Source organism: Papio anubis, chromosome 11 (genome assembly GCF_008728515.1).
Source record: "Papio anubis isolate 15944 chromosome 11, Panubis1.0, whole genome shotgun sequence".
Classification (NCBI taxonomy): Eukaryota; Metazoa; Chordata; class Mammalia; order Primates; family Cercopithecidae; genus Papio; species Papio anubis.
Window position 1 is genome coordinate 68,161,687 of NC_044986.1, and position 20,099 is coordinate 68,181,785.

The 20,099-nt window shown below is 53.4% G+C and overlaps 1 protein-coding gene across 10 annotated transcripts in view; it reads left to right on the forward strand.

Annotated features, from left to right (window-relative positions):
• CDH23 (cadherin related 23) overlaps positions 1-20,099 on the forward strand; it is a 419,373-nt gene that overhangs the window by 268,871 nt on the left and 130,403 nt on the right. For all 10 annotated transcript variants that reach the window (XM_021943382.2, XM_021943384.2, XM_031652259.1 and 7 more), the window contains 4 exons: positions 11,498-11,562; positions 13,778-14,015; positions 15,701-15,806; positions 18,804-18,931. In XM_021943382.2, coding sequence (XP_021799074.2) covers positions 11,498-11,562; positions 13,778-14,015; positions 15,701-15,806; positions 18,804-18,931 — 537 coding nt within the window. The remainder of the gene's footprint in view (positions 1-11,497; positions 11,563-13,777; positions 14,016-15,700; positions 15,807-18,803; positions 18,932-20,099) is intronic.

Genomic DNA, 20,099 nt, shown 5'->3' on the forward strand with positions numbered 1-20,099 from the left:
CCGCTGCTGGCACAGGACAAGCAGGTGGGAGGGCTGGGCTAGGAGGGTGCTCAGCAGGAGCACGTTTGCAGACGGCTGGACAAAGAGAGCTCTTAGAACTGGAAGTGGAAATAATACTAGCTCCACTTAGAAAGTGGCTCCTGTGTGCCGGGCACAGAGCTGAAGTGCCTGTGTGCATGACCTTCCTTAATCCTCACAATAATTCCCTGAGGTGGGTGCTACCATTACCTCCATTTTACAGATAGGAAAACTGAGGCTCAGAGCAGATGTTCCTGTGGTTACTCCTTCTGTTCTTCCTTTGATCTCCTCCCCCTTCCTCCTCCTCCCTCCTCTCCCCTCTTCCTTCTCCTCCTCCCTTAATCAATTCCTTTCTCTCTTCCTCCCTCTCCCCTCCCCATCTTCCTTTATCTCTCCTCCAGCCTCCATCATCATCTTTCTGATGTCCTTTCCTCCCTAGAAGTCCATCTACTCAGGATTAGGATCCTTAGTTTGTCTGCTAAAAAAATATCCTCATAAGTCATCAGATACCTTATTTATTCTTTCATCTATTTAACTGATATTTGTTGAGGGCTTCCTGTGTGTCAGGAACTAGATGGGTGCTGGAGATCCCTGGGGAACAAGATAGACTCAGTTCTTGCCCTCATAAAGCTTATATTCTAGTGAGGGCGGGGGAAGCCCAGTCAATATTCACCCAGGCGCTCTTACCAAAACCATGACCTTCTCCCACCACACCTATCCACTGGCAAGAACCGTCAGCTCCAGATTCCAAACATACCTGGAGTCCAGCCACGTCCAGCTAGACTTCTCTGACCACCCTGGTCCAAGCCCCCACTGCCTCCCACTACCCCGTGTAACTGCCTTAACTGCCTCATCTCAGAGCCTCTGTTCCTGCCCTGGAGTTGTAGTCAGAGTTTGCTTTTACAAATGCCAGTGCTTTGCAAACGTAGATCGGAGTCTGTCCACTGAGGTCCCAGGGAAGAGAAGGAGCAGCAACCCAGAGATCTAGGGAAGAGTGACCTAGCAGAGGGACCTGTGGGTGCAAAGGGTATGAGGCTGCAGCCACTTGGCCTGTTAGGAACCTAGCGACTGTCTGAGAGGCAGGAGCAGAAGGCAGTGTATGGGCGAGGTGAGGAGGCTGCTGGAGGATGGACACCGGCGCCAGGACAGCCAGGAGCAGGCATTGCGGAGAAGGCATATGCAGCATGCTGGCCAGCCCCAGTGTCTTATGCAACGTCCCACGTACACATAGGGCAGAACCCAGGTCCCACCCCCGAGCTCAGTGGGATTTCCATGACTTTGCACCTGGCCACAAATCCCTTTGGAGGCTTTTTGTGCCTGGTCTTGCACTGCACCCCCCAGGGAGAAACTCATTTCTCACCCTCAAGGAGCAGAGAGTCCAGCAGGATAGCAAAGATGCATTAACACAAGTTCCACCTGCAACTGGTTGTTGGAAAGACTGATTGAGAGATATTCTGAGGCTTCCTCTGCAGTCAATGCCGTGATCCATTAGGAATGTCTACCATTGGCACTGGTGATGGAGTGGTGGCTGTCCAGCCTAGGTCCACAATGGAACAAAAGGGAAGGAAGGTCCCCTTCCCTTTCTCTGCAGGCCTCACCACCAGTCAGGTCCCCATCCTGTTCTCACTGCCCTCCTGCTTGGTCCCTCCGCCCAACCAGTGATTTGAGCCTCCAGCCAAGCCCCCCTTCACGGTAGCACCCTCTTGTTCTAAGGCCTCCCACATGCTCAGAAGGCCCAGAGCAGGCATGAGAGCCTTTTCCTATGATCACAGTCCCCCAACATCTCCCCTCCACCCCACCGCTCACTCCCCTGGTGCCATTGCCAACCCAGGACATGTACCCTCTTATGCCTCACACAAAGTGCAGTGGGAGCCGTTTTCCTTAGAGCACCCGTCATTTCCTTTTCTGCCGGGTGCATGGCCACCCCCAGGAATGCCCATAAAGGCACTCAGAGAGCAGCTTCCCACCACACTTCCCTCTTGCCCATCTAACACCCACCATGCTCCCATCTGTCCAGCCCTGGCTTCCTTCTCAGATTAAATCACTTCCTTCTCAGATTAAATCACTGAGATGAGAGGGGAAAACCGAGGCACCAAGCATTTTCCTAGAAGTGTGGGGCAGACTGGATGGTATTTCCTGGCCACTGGCTTCTACCTCACACACCAGAGAGAAGCTGGAACCCTTGTCCATAGCACTATGGGAGGGGAGGAAAAAGGGCCTCGGGGGCCCCAGCAGGCATGTGGAGGTCACCCCGGCCTCTGGGCTACCGGGTTCCTGTAGCAGAGTCTTCCTGCCTCCTGCCAGCCACTCCAGCCCCCCAGAGCTTACAAGAGTGCAGTTAATCTCATACAGTTTAAGGACTTATTCAGAGGGGCTCAGTGAATGATGAATGAGGAAAGCATTACCAGTGAAGCACTGGGGCTCCACAGAGCTGTTTAAAAATGCATTCTCCCATGTAAATTTCTGCTCCATCAATCCTTATGACATGTCAAACATTGCTATTGTTTCCTGAACAAATTGTACCGCGTGCCCTTCTCTGCAGATTTGTGCATGGGAGCAGAACTGCTCGCCGGCACCGGCCGCCTGCCTCTGTTGCTGGGACCCAGGGCTGCTGCGGAGGCAGCTGGGCCCGCCTTGCTTCAGAGCAGAAGCCCCGCGCGGGGCATTCCTGTGAGGGTGCATGCATGACAGGAGTGTGGGCGTTGGTGGGGAGTGATTGAGTGCGTGCCTGCCAGCCTGTGGCCTGCAGGGACAGACACCCAGGTGTCTAGGGAGTGGGTGTGGAGGAGACCACAGGGGCTGAGACTGGGCTGGGGACAAGTAGGGGCGCTGCTTGAGGCAGAGAAAGAGAGAGAGAGAGAGAGAGGGTGTGTGTGTGTGTGTGTGTGTGTGTGAGGGGTGGAGGTGTGGGAGACCTCTGAGTAGAGTCTACCTGAGCCAGACAGAGAAAAAGAAAGTTTCTAGGAGAGTGTGCGGGGGGTGCAGGATGCAGAAAGCTGTTGGCAACTGCCTGAGACGCAGAGAGAGGAAGAGAAAGGGGTTGTGTGTGGTGGTGCGTGTGTTTAAAGAAGCAGGAAGTATGGAGACACAGGAAGAGAGATGACACGAAGACACACAAGGCAGGCACCCTGTAAGGTGTGCCTGTAAGGGACCCTGTTCCAGGGCAAATCAATGGAAGAGGGTGAGAGATGATGACTGTTAATTGCAAAGACAGGCTGGGTAAGAAGGGGTTCTCAGGAAGGGGACAAAGAGACAGGAGAGCCTGAGCGCTGTTGGAATAGCAGGTCCCAGGAGAGTGGGCATGGGATGTTGCACTGAGCACCAGAGGGCCGGGAGCTGGGCTGGACATAGAGTTCTGAATGCACAAGATGAAGGGGGACTACATGAGAGGGTGCCGTGGGAAAAGCCCCAGGTGGGTCAGGAAGGGCACCAGCAGCCAGCCAGACTGCCCCATCCTTCCAAGGTGGCCTCAGGTTGGGCCACACAGCTCCCTCCAATCCAGGCCCTGAGTCACCTGCACAGACCAAGACCAAGCCTGGGGCAGGGGTGGGGTCCTTCTTTAAGGGTCTGTGGGAGGCACCTGCTTGGGTATCTGAGGGTCTAGGCTCAGGGGCTACATCCTGGGAAACCACAGCCAGAGACCCCTGCCACCTTTGCTGGTGGGCATAGCTAGAGTTGCTGGGAGCCCGCTCTCTCCAAGCAGAAGGTAGGGAGCAGAAGCCACCATGGCAAGAAGGGCAGACTGCCTGTGGGGGCCCATCGGGCATCAACAGGGTGAGGAGGATGACCCTGGTAGGAGCACCCTGGATCCCATGGCTGAGGTCTCAAGCTCGGACTCAGATTTCTCAGGCTCAGACTTCGCTCCCCCAGCCCCACCAAAGGGAGCAGCAAGGGAGGGGAGGTCTTAAGAGCGCACGCCTTGGAGTTAACCATGTTGGTTCATGTTCTAGCGCTGTGACTGTGTCACCCTGGCCAAGTCAATTGACCTCTCTGAGTCTCCGTCCCCTCCTTCATCTGTAAAGTGGGGATGCTATGGTGCTGGTCCTAAAGGGCTGTTTGGAAGGTGGAATGAAATAAAGTGCAGGAAATGCTTGGTAAATTTGGTGGCACATAGTTAAGTGCTCAAAACGAAATGTCAGAGGGGCACTCTCTCGCCCCTTCCCTTTGCTACAGCCAGGAGAAAGACTGGCACTGCTGACTCAGGCCTTGCCAGACCAAGCACGTAGCCATTCCCCCACCATAGGCTCCTCCAATCACCTTGTATTAACCTTGGAATTTCCCCCCCATACGTATTTATTTTTTTCCTTTTTGTCAGCAGAAGAAAATTACACTTCTGCCGGCATTGTCCATCACAGAAATAAGCACTTACAGATGCAATTATAAAGGCCCAAATGACGGAATTAGTTTTGCTGGTAATGCCGGCATTGGGGAGAATCAGAAGAAATGCCTTATAAATCAGGCGCTAGGCAGCAGCCAGTCTCAGCTGCACCCTCTCCCCCACATGCTGACTGCAGGGCAGGGGCTGACCGCAAGGAGGGTGCTGAGCGCCGAGTGGCCACTGATCTTCACTGCTCTTCCCCTGATGGTTCTGCTGAGGGAGGCTGTTGGGGGAGGCAGAGACTTCCTGAGCCCTCCTCCAGGCCTTGGTGCCAGCAGGTGCCCAGCTCTCTCCAGGAGCTACCTGGACTCCTTGGTGCCCAGGCGATGACTGGCCCATAGACTGACATACATCTGCCCAAAGACAGCTTCTCCAGGATGAATCTATCTAAGCCAGCAGCCTCAGTGACCTTCAAGCCCACTTTTAGCCTTGTTTTCCTCGTAGTTCTTACCACTGCCTGGAATTACATTACTTAGTTATTTCTCCCCTTGCTGCTCTGTCTCCCCATTCTGAGTTTGTGTGTGTGTGTGTGTGAGACGAGTCCCCCTCTGTCCTAGGCCGAAATGCAATGGTACCATCTAGGCTCACTACCACCTCCACCTCCCAGGTTCAAGCGATTCTCCAGCCTCAGCCTCCCGAGTAGCTGGGATTACAGGTGCGTGCCACCATGCCCGGCTAATTTTTGTATTTTTAGGAGAGGCAGGGTTTCACCATGTTGGCCAGGATGGTTTTGATCTCTTGACCTCAGGTTATCTGCCTGCCTTGGCCTCCCAAAGTGCTGGGATTACAGGCATGAGCCACCATGCCTGGCCTCCACATTCTGATTTTAAGTAGCAGTCCAGATTGTCATGCTTAGGATGTGACTTCAGTGTTGGGCACAGCAGCCAGCACATTGGAAAATTTCAAAAAAAAAAATATTACTGGGCCGGGCGCAGTGGCTCATGCCTGTGACCCTAGCATTTTGGGAGGCCAAGGCAGGCAGATCACAAGGTCAGGAGTTCGAGACCAGCCTGACCAACATGGTGAAACCCTGTCTCTACGAAAAATACAAAAATTAGCCGGGCGTGATGGCACACACCTGTCATCCCAGCTACTCAGGAGGCTGAGGCAGGAGAATTGCTTGAACCCGGGAGGCGGAGGTTGCAGTGAGCCGAGATCGCGCCATTGCTCTCCAGCCTGGGTGACAGAGTGAGACTGAGTCTCAAAAAAAAATGTACTAAATATGTGACTGAACAAGTGTCTGGTCACTGTTTTCATGAAGGTGCCTTCAGCGGTGTGCCGGGCATCTTCAGCTGCCCCTGCACATCCTCTGTGCCTGTCTCCTTCTGGGCGAGGCCAGGGCAATAGGGAGCCTGAGCAGGCGCCAGGGCATTGGAGGTGCTCTATAAACCCCACCTGGCCCCATGCAATCCAGCAACCCCTCTGTCGCTGCTTGCTGCCCCCGTGGTGTCTGATCAGGGGGTACCAGCCCCACAGAAGGAAGGTAATGCTGACCCTCCATGGCTGGCAATGGAAGTCAACCTTCTACTAAACTGGGCAGAAACATTGAGCCCTGTATCAAAACTGAGTTAGATACAAACTTCTCTCCTTCACAGGGAGGAAAGTGGGGCACACACAGACAGTTTTCAGGAACGGCAGATTCTGCCGGGTGTTCCAAGAGAGGGATGAGCAGGGGCTCCTGGGTCAAGACCAGTGAATGGTTAGGGACTCTAGGAGAGAGGCATTTGGGATGGGCCTCAGGGGTGGATCAGAGTTTGGAAGGCAGTTACAGAATGAAAGGATAGAGGAACTAGCAATGAGAGAACAGTCTGGGGTGCACCAGGGAAGAGGTAGATACAAGAACACTAAGGCCAACCAGACTATGGACAGCCTTTACACTAGGGTCTGAAATTAATTCAGCAGATCATAGGGAGCCATTGAAGGATTTTGAGCAGAGAAGGACGATAATTTTAGCTACTGGCTTTAACTTTTTGCCCCTGGGCCTCTTATGAGAACCTTGACAAGTAGTAAAATGCACTAGTGTGTACCTCTGAGTGCCAGCCAGAGCCGGGGGGAGCCATTAGATGGCAATGGAGACACAGAGGCGCCAGAGGGAGGAGCCTGGAGCACAGTTGAGGTGCTCACCTGGAGCTTTGGTTTGGCATCTTTTTTTTTTTTTTTTCTTTTTTTGACAGCGTCTCACTCTGTCACCCAGGCTGGAGTGCAGTGGCGCAATCTCGGTTCACTGCAACCTCCGCTTCCCAGGTTCAAGCGATTCTCCTGCCTCAGCCTCCTGAGTAGCTGGGACTACAGGCAACTGCCACCATGACTGGCTAATTTTTCTATTTTTAATAGAGATGGGGTTTCACCATGTTGACTGGGCTGGTCTTGAACTCCTGACCTCAAGTGACCCATCCGCCTCAGCCTCCCAAACCAAAGTGCTGGGATTACAGGCATGAGCCACCATGCCTGGCCTTTGATTTGGCATTTCTTAGGTACAATATGAAAGTGGCCACCTGGGCCATCCCCTTCCCGGACCCCTGTCGCCATCTGGCTGGCCTGTGAGACCTTGGAAGTTACTCTGCAGGGAGACAGACATGCTCATTCCTAGAACATCGCAGGGAAGGGGGTGTTTGTAGCAGGAAGAGGAAATTTTGTTCTCTATACTTAGGCCCTTGGCACTCCTCAAACCCTCCTTCCTAAAATGGGCCCCAAGGGTCACTGTCTGTCTGCCACTTCATTTGTCTGTTGGACTTTTAGTTGGTAAGCCACAGACAAGTCTTGCTTGGGAGGAGGTTGTTTAAAAGGTACCATGACAAACAGTCACTTAACACCACTGCACCTCTGTTTCCTCACTTGCAAACACGGGTGGGAGGTAATAACAGTACTTACCTGTGGAGATCTGGTCAAAATTAAATTCATACATTGGTATGTGTCATGAGAACGTGGATGTAGTTGTAGTTATAGGTGACAGAGACAGACTTACCTTTCCTGAGCTGCCTTTATGTCCGGGCCCTGTACTAGGCCCTGGGCACATGTGGACCCCATGACCCCACACTGCCCTCTGGGAGCCACGTCCTGGTTGCGGGAGACACGCGTTAGCCTCAGCTTCGGTGCCTCAGTGTGATCAGGGCTGGGAATGCTGAGTGAGTGCAGGGAGGAGCCCTCACTTTGCCTTGGGGGTCAGGGAGGGCAGAAGGGTGTGAGCCAGGCAGGAGAGGGAGGGGCGCCATCCAAGTGGAGGGGGCAGAGCTGCACGTGCTCCAGTCTGGGTCAGAGATGAGGCTAGACATTCAGGGCTAGGGGGTTTTCCTTTGAGCTCAGATCTACCACCTCCTCCCAGGCCCAGGGCCCCTGACAGGCCCTGCTGCAGCCTGGCGCTGGCCCCACACCCGACAAGGCCCAAGGTCAGTGCTGCTGCCTTCACCCTGGCAGGGGCAAGGAGCAGCTTTTCATCTAGTTTGGCTTCCTACACTTGAAAAATGAAACCTCTCCCTCTCCTCCTCACCCAGGCATACATATTTCACACGATCATTAGGCAGTGGCACTGAAGGACTCACAAATCTTCCCTGGTCAGCATCGGCAGCCTGGGCGGGCAGTGAGAGGCCCTGGGGACAAGGGTCACCGTGGGAGCCATGGCTATGCCCAGTTGGGCAGGGGAGGGCAAGCCGTGCAAGGGTTGGGGGTGTGAAGCCAGCTTCTGCTCTAAGACAGTCCAGTCCTGTCTCCTGGGGCTCATCACCTAATTTCCCTGGGCCTCAGCTGCTCCAGGCCCCAGGGTGAAGGGGATGGGACGCAGGCACCTCACACATCCTTCCCGTCCTGACAATCCAGAGCAATTTTGTGGGGCACCCAGATCTGAAGAGTTCATCCCCAGGGCTCAGATGTGACCTTCTCCAGGGGCAGCACGCCCCCCATGACCCAGGCCCCTCCCTTCCTGCACACCCCACTTTCTGCTTCTCAGCTGCTGTCCTCCACCTCCTAGCCTGCTGTCTCTCCTCTACTTCCCTTTCCCTTTTCCTTCTGTCATTTGCTTCTCTTCTGTCCCCTTTCTTCTGAGTCCTGCCTTCTTTACCTTCACCCCAGTCTCTCTGCCCCTTCCCTATTTTCTCTGCACCACCCCCTTCTGATTCATTTTTCAGGCATTTAAGAAGCATCTACTGCATGCCAGGCACCTTCTGTGCTGCACAGTGAGCACCACAGGTGCCTTCTCTGCCCTCGTCCTTCCCCAAACCCTTTTCCTTTGACAAAGGCAAATGATGGGGGCCAAGGAGGTATGGTTTGGTCACACAGTGACCTGGAACTGAGGTCTCCACACCACAGTGACCCCTCGCCAAGGGGCTCAATGGCATGGCAGTCAGATCTTCCCGAGACCAAGCTGCAGTTATAACAGTCCAACAAGACCATGCAGTGATGACCGTGATTGTCAGTGGAACCTGGGAGTGGGAAGGGCTCTGGGATTCCTCCCGCTCCCCTTCTCCTCCATCCCTGTAAAGTGAGGATGAATCTGGGGTTGCTTTGGGTGGTGTGGTCTCCTCTTGCCTGGAATAACCAGGCTTCCTTCCTTCTGAGAACAAGCATCCCTCTTGGCTCAGAGGCAATAACTGATGAAGGGCAAGGGCATGGCTAGATGGCACAGGATTCAAATCCAGCACTGTTCTTTCTCTAGCTGTGAAGCCTTGAGTGAACGATGTACTGTCTTGATGCCTCAGTTTCCCCATCTGTAAATTGGAGGTGGTGCTGATAATAGTACCTACCTACAGGGCTGTTGTGAGGGTGAAGGGGTTGTAGGTAGAAGGCATGCAGGAGCCAGCAGTGGCTGCTGCCGTCGTGAGGAATGGTGCAGGCAGTGGGAGAGGCCCCGTCTGGGAGCCAGTCCTGGGTTGGAGGGTGGTGACATGGCTCAGTGCCTTCCTTTCACTTGTTCAGCACGCACCCCCTGAGAACCTGTGAGGAGCTCTGAGCCTGGGTGTGGTGGTGGTGGGGACAGAGGTCTGCACAGTCTGTAGGAGCATAAGCTGTGGGGATATTGAATGGAAATTTAGCACAAGAGGCAGTCCTATACAAGCTGGCAACCCAGAGCCCTCAGAAATGGCATCTTTCTGTATAGCCAAGTGTTCTGGATAACTAAGATCTTAACCCTTTGGGTATAAACTTTTTTTCATTTCATTCATTTGGGATAGAAATATATTTTTCACTTATCTGCCTTCCCCAACTGAATATACTAAACACAAATTAGCTTTTCCTTGAAAATTCAGGCTTATCATAAAGAACATAGAATTTACTGGATTTCATAGAATCCAGGAACTTTGAAAGGAACCTCAAAAAATATTGAGCACAAAGGGATCAAAACATATTTTTAGCCGTGAGGGCTTTATCCACTTACAATCTTATAGAGATACCTTAAATACAAAACAGATGCAAGTGGACCCCAAAGTCAGTCTGAGGCCTTTCCCTACGGGCATCTGGTGGCAGGCAGCAGTTTGCCCCGCTCTAGGGCAGTGGCCTGGGAAGAGAGCAGAGGGCACATCTAGAACAGCGCCTTGCATGGATTATATGTTTCGTAAGTAACTATTGAATGAACAAATGATGTCATTTAGCCTGCACTGTGGATTAAAACCATGTGAGGGACAATATAGAAGCCAATGTTCCCAGCCACAAAAGCCAAACCCCTACTAGAACTTCAGGTCAGGGGAGATGGAGGAGGCCTCACTGGGATGGCCACAGAGAAGGAACACCAGGTGGGGGTGGAGAGGCCAGTTTCTGTCCTTCTGCTTCTGACCTGCTCCTAAGCCAGACTGGCAGCAGGCTTTCACCAGGCCTCACTGAGGTCTGAGCCTCCATTGTGTGACCTGTGAGACAGATGGAAATGTCTGTCTCCCTACCACATGGACAGCTGTGAGGGGAAACGAAGCCATAGTAAACCTGGATGTTCTTTGAAAATGTAAAAGGTATGACAGCCATGCAGGCTGCCACCATCATTGTCCTTGTCATCAGCATAAGGCTGGCCTCTCTCCTGTCTATCTCTTTTGACCATAAGTGATGCCAGCTTGGACCAGCCCAGTTAAAAGAGGTCTCAATTAGCCAGGCACAGTGGCTGATCCCTGTAGTCCCAGCTACTCAGGAGGCCACAGTGGGAGGATCCCTTGAGCCCAGCAGTTGGAGGCCAACCTGGGCAACATAGAGAGACCCGTTTCTAAAAAAAAAAAAAAAGAGAGAGAGAGAGAGCAATCTCAGTGAACTCACAAACCAAATCAAGGGTGAGGAAGGGATGTCAGATCAGATTCAGGATTCTAAGACTACCAGAATTTGGCCTTCTCTTCTCCTAGCTCTCCTGAGGTCTGGGTGCATCTTCATCCTCCCCAAACGTGCAGCAGGTCTCAGTTCATGTCGCCCGTGCCTAACTCTCTGGAGGAAAGCTTTTATCCCCAGCAACGCAATAGGAAGAGTCCCCAGAGGATTCTGATGGACCCAGCTGTGGTCAAGGGCCATTCCCAGGCCAGTCCCTGTGGTCAGGGACAGGCAGGCAGTTCCCAGTCAGGCCTTTTGTGCAAGCAGAGGGAGGAGCCAGAGGAGACGAAGGCCACTGGGCAGATAGGCCTGCCCTATGCATGCAATGGATTTGAAAGAATTTCCAGGGTCAAAGAAGGGAGGGACCAGAGGGCTTCCCCCAGTGGCTAGTACATCTGACTTGGAGGCTTTAAGGACTGTGCGAGAAAAACCAGAAGAACCCACCAGATGGCTGACACCCACCTTCGTTTGTGGTACTCTCAAAACCACAGGCTATGATCCCAGGCCACGGGTCCAGGGTCTGTCTCCCAAGCTCTCGGAGCATCTGCAGAGAAGAAGCTTGCCCCGCCTGGAGGGGGCATGAGCCCCCATGAGCCCAGGAGGGGTGGTTTCACTCAGTTAGAGATGCCTGGTAGACCAGTCCTGTAGAACTGCACCTTCCAATATAAATTTAAACAGCCAATAGCGGCCTGTGGCATCCTTACTGAACAGCATGGTTCTAGAAAATTCCACCTGGGCCAAAGGAGACATGCGAGAGGAATATGGATTTCCTGTGGACCTGAAACCTCAGCTGGGCCTGGCAGTAATGACTTCTTGTTCTCACCGTTGCAGGCAACAGACAATGATGCAGGCACCTTTGGGGAAGTCAACTATTTCTTCAGTGATGACCCAGACAGGTGAGACTCTACCCACAGTCCCTCAGGCCCCTCTGCAGTGGTCCTTGGCCTTCCCCAGACTCATGAGATCTGGGAACTTTTCAGTGCCCAGGGAGGGAGGTGCTGGGCCCTGTGGCTAGAGCACTGGACTGGAAGTTGGAACCCATGGGCACTGTGGCTGGTTTGACCCTGATCGTGGCACAGCCTTGGTCAAGTCTCCTCAGCTCTCTGAGGCACAGCTTATCTGACCCTCAAAAGATAGCCTTTAGCTTTGGGAATGGATCCATTGTGTCTCTGAGAGGCTTTGAAGTACTAGCGACTGCATACCACCACCACCACCGCCGCCAGCCGCAGCAATTACGTGTCAGGCTCATCATGGCCAAGGGCTTCACACGCATTGTCTCATGTCATCCTCTCAGTGAAGTGACAGAGGAACTCAGTCCTAGGCACTTTTATCATCCCCACTTTACAGGTGAGGAAAGTGCAACACAGAGAGGCTAAGTCACTTGTCCAAAGTCACACAGCTGTAAGTGCCATGGTCAGGCTTCTGCACGTGACCTTCACCACTAGGCTACACAGCCTGCCCCAGGAGGGCTGTCAATGTGCAGCAGCCCATGGGAGGGTTACTCGCCTCCCTGCCTGACACATGCCAGCCTTGCCCCATCACTCCTCATGGTAACATGGTCCAGGCTTGGTTTTGGGCCTTGTCTTCAATTAGTCCAAGCCAAAGGGCAGCCTTCTCACTTTTTTTTTTTTTTTTTGAAACAGAGTCTCGCTCTGTTGCCCAGACAGGAGTTTTATGGCACAATCTCGGCTCACTGCAACCTCCGCCTCCTGGGTTCAAGCAATTCTCCTGCCTCAGCCTCCTGAGTAGCTGGGATTACAGGCACCCACCACCACACCTGGCTAATTTTTGTATTTTGAGTAGAGATGGGATTTCACCATGTTGGCCAGGCTGGTCTCGAACTCCTGACCTCAGGTGATCCACCCACCTCAGCCTCCCAAGTGCTGGGATTACAGGCATGAGCCACTGTGCCCAGCCCCCTCTCACTTTTAACATGCTCAAAGACCACGTGTCTGATGCACTGGGAAGCCCGAATGAGTGAGGTGGTGGGTGTCAACTTGAATGACTGACCCCGACTATCTGTGAGAAAGATCAAGAAAAGATGGGGAAGGAGCTAGATGCAGTGGCTCATGCCTGTAATCCCAGCAGTTTGGGAGGCCGAGGTGGGTGGATTACCTGAGGTCAGGAGTTCAAGACCAGCCTGGCCAACATGATGAAACCCTATCTCTACTAAAAATATAAAAATTAACCGGGCGTGGTGGCAGGTGCCTGTAGTCCCAGCTACTTGGGAGGCTGAGGCAGGAGACTGGTTTGAACCTAGGAGGCAGAGGTTGCAATGAGCTGAGATTACGCCACTGCACTCCAGCCTGGGCGACAGAGTGAAACCCTGTCTCAAAAAAGAAGAGACAAGGAGATTGTTAGGGGCATCTGGCCATTCTCTGTCACTCAGTGATGGGGGCCTCAAATGGGAGGAAGGCACCAACATGGCTGAATGCACAGGGAATCCTTTCCCCAGGGGACCCGTGTTCATGTAGCCTTATCCTGGTCATCTTGGATGGTCTCACCTCTTCCCGTCTTCTGGGCCTGAGACTTTCCTCACTCTGAGCCAGAACCTTCCAGGCTTGGTGGTTGGCAGCTGTGGTCAGAGCACACAGATGTCAACTGACGTCTCAGATGAGGCTCCTGAGGGGACATTTAGAGGACGTAGTTGGAGGGGTTGTCTTGCCATACCTTTCTACTACCCAGGAGATGTCTACCAACCTCCCGCTCAAGGCTCATCTCCTCAAAGTCAAGGGGCAGCTCCCAAAAGAGGACCAACCACCCTGCCCTTCACCAGCCGCTTTCTGCCCATTCCTAGCATGCTGGTGCATCTAAATTTCTGCAATAGGTAGGAACTCCTGTTCACAGCAGGAGGGTTGTTCTGCCTGGTTTCCTCTTTGCTTAAATCAGGCGACTCCTCCTGCCCACCTCGTTGTGATCCTGATCCCTGCCCCCACCCACCGCCTTTAGAAATAGCAGCTCTTCTCAGGGCAAGTGAAAGGGAAGGCAGATTTCAGACTTCATTTATTTCTGTTTGTCACTCTGGGCAAGGACAGGCTGGGAAATGCCGGCCCCATCAAGCCTGTTTTAAACCACAGTGTTCCTTCCCTCCATCCTCCCGGCCTGGCACAGATTCTCGCTGGACAAGGACACGGGACTCATCATGCTGATTGCCAGGCTGGACTACGAGCTCATCCAGCGCTTCACCCTGACGATCATTGCCCGGGACGGGGGCGGCGAGGAGACCACAGGCCGGGTCAGGATCAATGTGTTGGATGTCAACGACAATGTGCCCACCTTCCAGAAAGATGCTTATGTGGGTGCTCTGCGGGAGAACGAGCCTTCTGTCACACAGCTGGTGCGGCTCCGGGTAAGGTGCCAGGGAGCCCTGCACTCCTGCCATTCATCTTACCCTTCCCCCTGTACTTGCTTGCTTGCTTCTTTTTTTGTTGTTGTTTTTTTGAGACAGAGTCTCACTCTTTCACCCAGACTGGAGTGCAGTGGTACGATCAGAGTTCATTGCAGCCCCAAACTCCTGGGCTCAAGCAATCCTCCTGTCTCTGCCTCCTTAGCAGCTGGGACTACAGGCTTGAGCCACCGTGCCTAGCCTGTGCTTTCTTCTTGACCAACCCCTTGGGAACCCACTGCAAGAGGGGCTGACCTCCCATCCACAAAGAATGCTGCAGATTTGAGAGTCAAATTCTTGGTCTGTGTTGGGCCTTCTCTGAGCAACACCTCATGTCCTTGGTACCAAGTGGGGCTTTATATGTCTCAGCTTAAATATTAGGTCAGAATTAGCAAAAGATCCCCGTCCCCACCCATCCGCCGCCATCTCCCTTAGCAAGGACATTGAGTGGGGAGGACTTCCTTGTGTCAGGACCCCCTTCAAACCCTTTAATGACTGACTAGAATCAGGAAGTGCTACAGCTGGAAGGAGCTACAGAAACCATGGAGTGCAACCCCATTTTACAGAAGGAGAACCCGGAGGGGAGACGCTTGCCCACGAAGACATAGTTAGTAGAGTATCAGAGCCAGGTCTAGTCCTGGAATGCTATTCTCCAAGTGCTTCCTGCAACAAGTCCCCACTAGGCTTCAGTGACCTTTAACCAGAGACTTTTAAATGTCCCCCCTTCCCATGCTGCCTACCCAAAGGGATGGGACCCAGAACCTCCATTTGGAACTTGTTTTCGAAGCAGGCAGGGATGAAGGCAAGGCTGGAAGGGTGGGCACAGGGGATACCTAGAAGAACAGACCATGTGCCCGCCCAGCCTATCCATGGCCCCCCATACAACCCTGTCCTGCCACGCCCTCCGTGCTCAGCTCCAGGTATATACCCCCAGTGATGGGGACCACTGGAGGCTCTAGAGTGAGGGATGACCTGGAAAGAAGCTCATTAATTCAGTGCCCAGAGAAGACAGCCAAGGGGAAGAGGGATCCCTGGCCCCACTCCAGGTGCCTTCCTTTCTCCTTGCTTTCATGCAATATGCGTGGATTAGACACCCACTGTGGCCAAACACTGGGTTGGCCTGTAGGTATGCAGCAGCAATCAAGAAACAAGGTTCCTGCTCACATGAAACTGATAGTCTAAGCGAGGGAGGCAGAAATTAGATAAGAAATTACCACTGGGCGTAAGGGGACCAGTGGGGTAAGGGGACCCAAGGCCGCTAACCGGGTCCGGGAGTCAGGGAAGGCGTCTGCAGGTGGGGGTATTCCAGCTGGGGTTGGGGGTGGGAGGTAATTGTGTCTCAGCCTCTGGGAAGGCCAGGCCTCCACATTCTTCCTGGGCATCCTACCTGCCCTCTAGATTCCCCAGGCTGCCTCCACACGCAGCACATGGAGGGGGGCAGGGAGTCTGCTGGAAGCCAGAGTGCGGCCTCTAGTTGAAGCACAAGGGGTGCCTCCCGGGTTCCTGGGCCGGGACAAGACCCAGGGCTGGATCACCCAATAAAGGAGCTGTCAGTAGGGCCAGGCTTCCCCTCCCTCCCAGCTGCCCACCCTCTTCTGGTCCTCAGCCTCCTGCAGGCTCACAGCTCTTGTCTGCCCTCTTCCTTCCAGGCAACAGATGAAGATTCCCCTCCCAACAACCAGATCACCTACAGCATTGTCAGTGCGTCTGCCTTTGGCAGCTACTTCGACATCAGCCTGTACGAGGGCTATGGAGGTAGGTGTGGGGCAGGACTCGGGGCCCAGCCAGGAGGAGGGCTGGGGGGCTCTCTGTACTCACACCTCCCTTGTGCGGGTGGGGCGGGCACCCCGTGTCTCCCTGACACCCTGGGCTACTCAGGAAGCTGCCCGGAGCACCTGGGGCTGGAGCGGGATGTGGCCTGAGTCGCCCTTCCGTAGGGTCAACATCTGTGTCTCTCATCAGCGGGATCTCTCTCTGGTTCTCAGGCCATGGCCAGCCCTGCAATCGAGCCAGAAGTGTGATGGTAACAGAATCTCTGGGGCTCTCTGTTTCTTACCAAGGCTGCGGGCAGGTCTGTGGGATGGAAGCTCGTTAGCCAAGGCTCCCTACCCTTTGGGCGGCCCTGTGGGGCCAGGCACTCTGTACCATGCCCTGCTGCCTACTGTGGGTCCCCATCCCTGGAGCCCTGGCAGGAAATAGCAGCAGCAACTTCAAGCTCCAAGATCCCAAGAGAGACTACTTTGTTTTTCAGACGAGGCAGCTAAGGCCCAGCGACGGAGCAACTTGCCTGAGCTCACCCAGCAAAGCTGCTGAGCTTGGCACCAAATCCATGTGTGGTCTGGCCCTTGGTTGCCTTGCGAGCCTCAACTCTCAGCAGCCCTTCCCCCACCAGAGTCCAGCCTCTTCGAACACTTTGACACTTGTCTCCCCTTACTGGTGTTCACTCCCATGTTTTTGCAAAGTGTGTTCCTTTTGCCAGGAAAGCGCTACCTCCTTGCCCCTTGGTCCCGCCTCGCTTTGGCTGTCCAGTGTGTAGCCCCTGGCTAGCTTTAAGTGCTCATTTAACACTTCCTCCTCTGGGAAGCTTCTCTGATTCCTGGAGCCAGCGTTAGGTGCCCCCAGGGCAGAAGGGATCGATGTGCATTGAATGACTCTAGGTCCAGTGCTCACTCCTCCCACTGCCCCACAGTTTGTTCAGAGAAATGCCATTGTAGAAATTGCAGTTCTGACCAGAGAGGTGGCTCAGGCCTGTAATCCCAGCAGTTTGGGAGGCTGAGGCCAGTAGATCAATTGAGGTCAGGAGTTCGAGACCAGACTGGCCAACATGGCAAAACCCTGTCTCTACTAAAAATACAAAACGGCCAGGCGTGGTGGTGTGCACCTGTAATCCCAGCTACTTGGGAGGCTGAGGCAGGAGAATCACTTGAATCTGGTAGGCAGAGGTTGCAGTGAGCCCAGGTCGCGCCACTGCACTCCAGCCTAGTGACAGAGTGAGACTCCGTCTCAAAAAAAAAAAAAAAAAACAAAAAAAACAAATTGCATTATTTATGAAATCTACATCCATCTTTCTTTCTTTCTTTCTTTCTTTCTTTCTTTCTTTCTTTCTTTCTTTCTTTCTTTCTTTCTTTCTTTTCTTTCTTTTTTTTTTTTTTTGACAGCGTTTTACGCTGTCACCCAGGCTGGAGTGCAGTGGCTCTATCTCGGCTCATTGCAACCTCCACCTCTGCCTCCTGGGTTCGTATGATTCTCCTGCCTCAGCCTCCCAAGTAGCTGGGATTATAGGCGTGCCACCACACCCAGCTAATTTTTGTATTTTTAGTAGAGATGGGATTTTGCTAATGCTGGCCAGGCTGGTCTTGAACTCCTGACCTCAAGCCATCTGGCCGCCTCGGCCTCCCAAAGTGCTGGAATTACAGGTGTGAGCCACCGTGCCCGGCCCATCCCTCTTTCAAAAACTTAAAAGTTCCATGCTTCTGCCTGCCTCCATACCTCATCCTCCTCTCAAGTAGAAGAATCCCCCTTAGATTTTATATTACTAAAGCAATAATCTTGTTTCCCTTTTCCAAATAGAAAGGTGTAATTTAATATTGTTGTAATGCCTTCTAAGACCTCCCATGCCCCCTACTCCCAAGCCAATATGCCTTCCCTCCCCAGTTGAGAATCAATGGCTTAGCACAAACGAGTACTAATGGAGGGACTTCAGGCATGTGCAGTGGTGGGGATATTTCAGGGCAGGGGCATGTATCTTAGCTCCCTGCAAATCCTGCCTCTCAGCCTGGGTCTGCCTTTGGCGTTAGGGTTCTTCACCCACCTCTAAACAGAGTTCTGTTGAAGGTAAGGTCTGCAGCACCCAACCCTGAGTACCTCCCCATGCGGTCTAAACAGTGCCCAGAGTAGGTGACTGGATGGGCATGAAGAGCCCATAGCATAAAGTGGGGAGGAAATGGAGGGAAGAGAAGAGAGAGAGAGACGCCAGGGGCAGTTGGCTCACACCTGTAATCGTAGCACTTGGGGAGGCCAAGGCGGGAGGATTGCTTGAAGCAGAAGTTCGAGACCAGCCTAGGCAACACAGCCAGACTCTGCTTCTGCAAAGAAAACTTCATAAATAAAAATAAATAAAAGAGAAGGGAGGGAAGAAGATTAGAGAACTAGGGCTAGAGGAGACTGAGGAGGATCCTGCCTTCTGCACCCCACTGCCTGGTCCTCCCTGGCATCCCCAATGCTGGGCAACAACTGGGGAACTCTGTGCTTACCTGGAGAGAGGAGTAGTGACAGGGAGGGCTACAGGGCCTGAGGCATGACCCTGTCCTCCGAGCAGCTTCCAGACTGATGAGGGGAAATCCATAAAGTGCCGGATGAGTGAGTGAGACAGACAGACAGACAAGCAGGCAGGAGTGCCTACTAAGAAAGAGCCTGGGTTCTGGAGCTCATCTCCCCACTCTATTGAGTTGAGAGCTGTGTGACCTTGGGCAAGTTACTGAACGTCTCTGAACTTGGTTTCTTCATCTGTAAAAGTGGGGCTTACATTACCACCAAACCGGCTATCACCTCATGGGCTCCGCACAGGGTCCAACACACTTCAGGCAGTCAGGAAACCTCAGCCGAGATGGTGAGGCTCCAGGTGTTCAGAAAACAAGCCAGAGCTGGCCTGGGCCATGCCAGCCATACCTTCTTTGCCCAAAGGGGACCCCTGGCTGGACGGGCATCTCAAGTCTGCTTACAGAGGGATCTGGCCTGTTCCTGTCATTTCAGTGATCAGCGTCAGTCGCCCCCTGGATTATGAACAGATATCCAATGGGCTGATTTATCTGACAGTCATGGCCAAGGATGCTGGAAGCCCCCCTCTCAACAGCACCGTCCCTGTCACCATCGAGGTATTTGTAAGTACCCAGGGCCTCTGGCCTTGCCCTTCCAGGAGCTGGGAGTCAAGTGAGGAGGAAATGTCGTGGGCTTCCTTCATTTATGGCTGCGTTCTGTGAAGAACGGGAGAATTACTGGAAGGTCATCTTCTCCCTTCTCCCTCTCTCCCTATCCTGCTCTTCTTTTTTTTCTTCCCTTTTCCACTCCTCTGAAGATCTAAAGGGGTCTGAAACCAAGCCACAGTTTGTCTGACATGAATATCAAGCACACCTTAGTGCTTTCTGTGTCTGAAATTATCAGTTGCTGAATCCATCTCCACGCTGGTTCGTTTGCCCCATGCCACACCAGGATGCAGAGTGTGGTATGACAGCGGGACCAATGGGCCTCTCCGCATGGAGACCTCCCCGCACGCACCTGTGCACGCACTGCCTGCCCCCCTCCCCAGCTGTGGGAGACAGTGAATGCGTGTTGATGGAAGAGTTAGTGCATTATCGGCTCCGGGAGGATTAGGTCAGATTGTCAGGTTCGGAGATGCGCTGTGATTTGACATAAGCTCAGGAAAATCTGCCCCTGGAGCAGGCATGCTGGAGAGCCTTCCTCTCACAGCCAGCTTCACCAGCAGCCTCTGCCACTGCCCCACACCGGGCCTTAACAAGCTCTTTCTTCTCAACCTGAGGCTGAAGCTCCAGGGCCAGCTCCCATGTGGAAAGGCCCTTGTCTGGGCCGGGGACCCTATTTGCTTGCTGAATAGGATGGAGCTGGAATGATGGGAAAGTCAGTGTGATGCCTGACGGGGGAGCCTTCCAGATGGCCACGTGGGAGCAGAATTTAGGGGTGGCCAGGAGAGTGAGGCTCTGCAGAACCAGGATAGCAAAGGGAAGGGCAGAGAGTTGGGGCCTTGCTTCTGGAGTCCTTATGCCTGGCACCTCAGGCTTCAGGGAGTGTCAGGGGAAGGAGGACAGGGACCAGGAGATCTTCAGAAGCCTTAAAACTGGCCTGGGCCAGGCTCTGTGGCTCATGCCTGTAATCCCAGTACTTTACGAGGCCAAGGTGATCACAAGGTCAGGAGTTCAAGACTAGCCCGGCCAACATGGTGAAACTCCGTCTCTACTAAAAATACAAAAGTTAGACGGGTGTGGTGGCGGGTGCCTGTCATCCCAGTTACTCAGGAGGCTGAGGCAGGAGAAT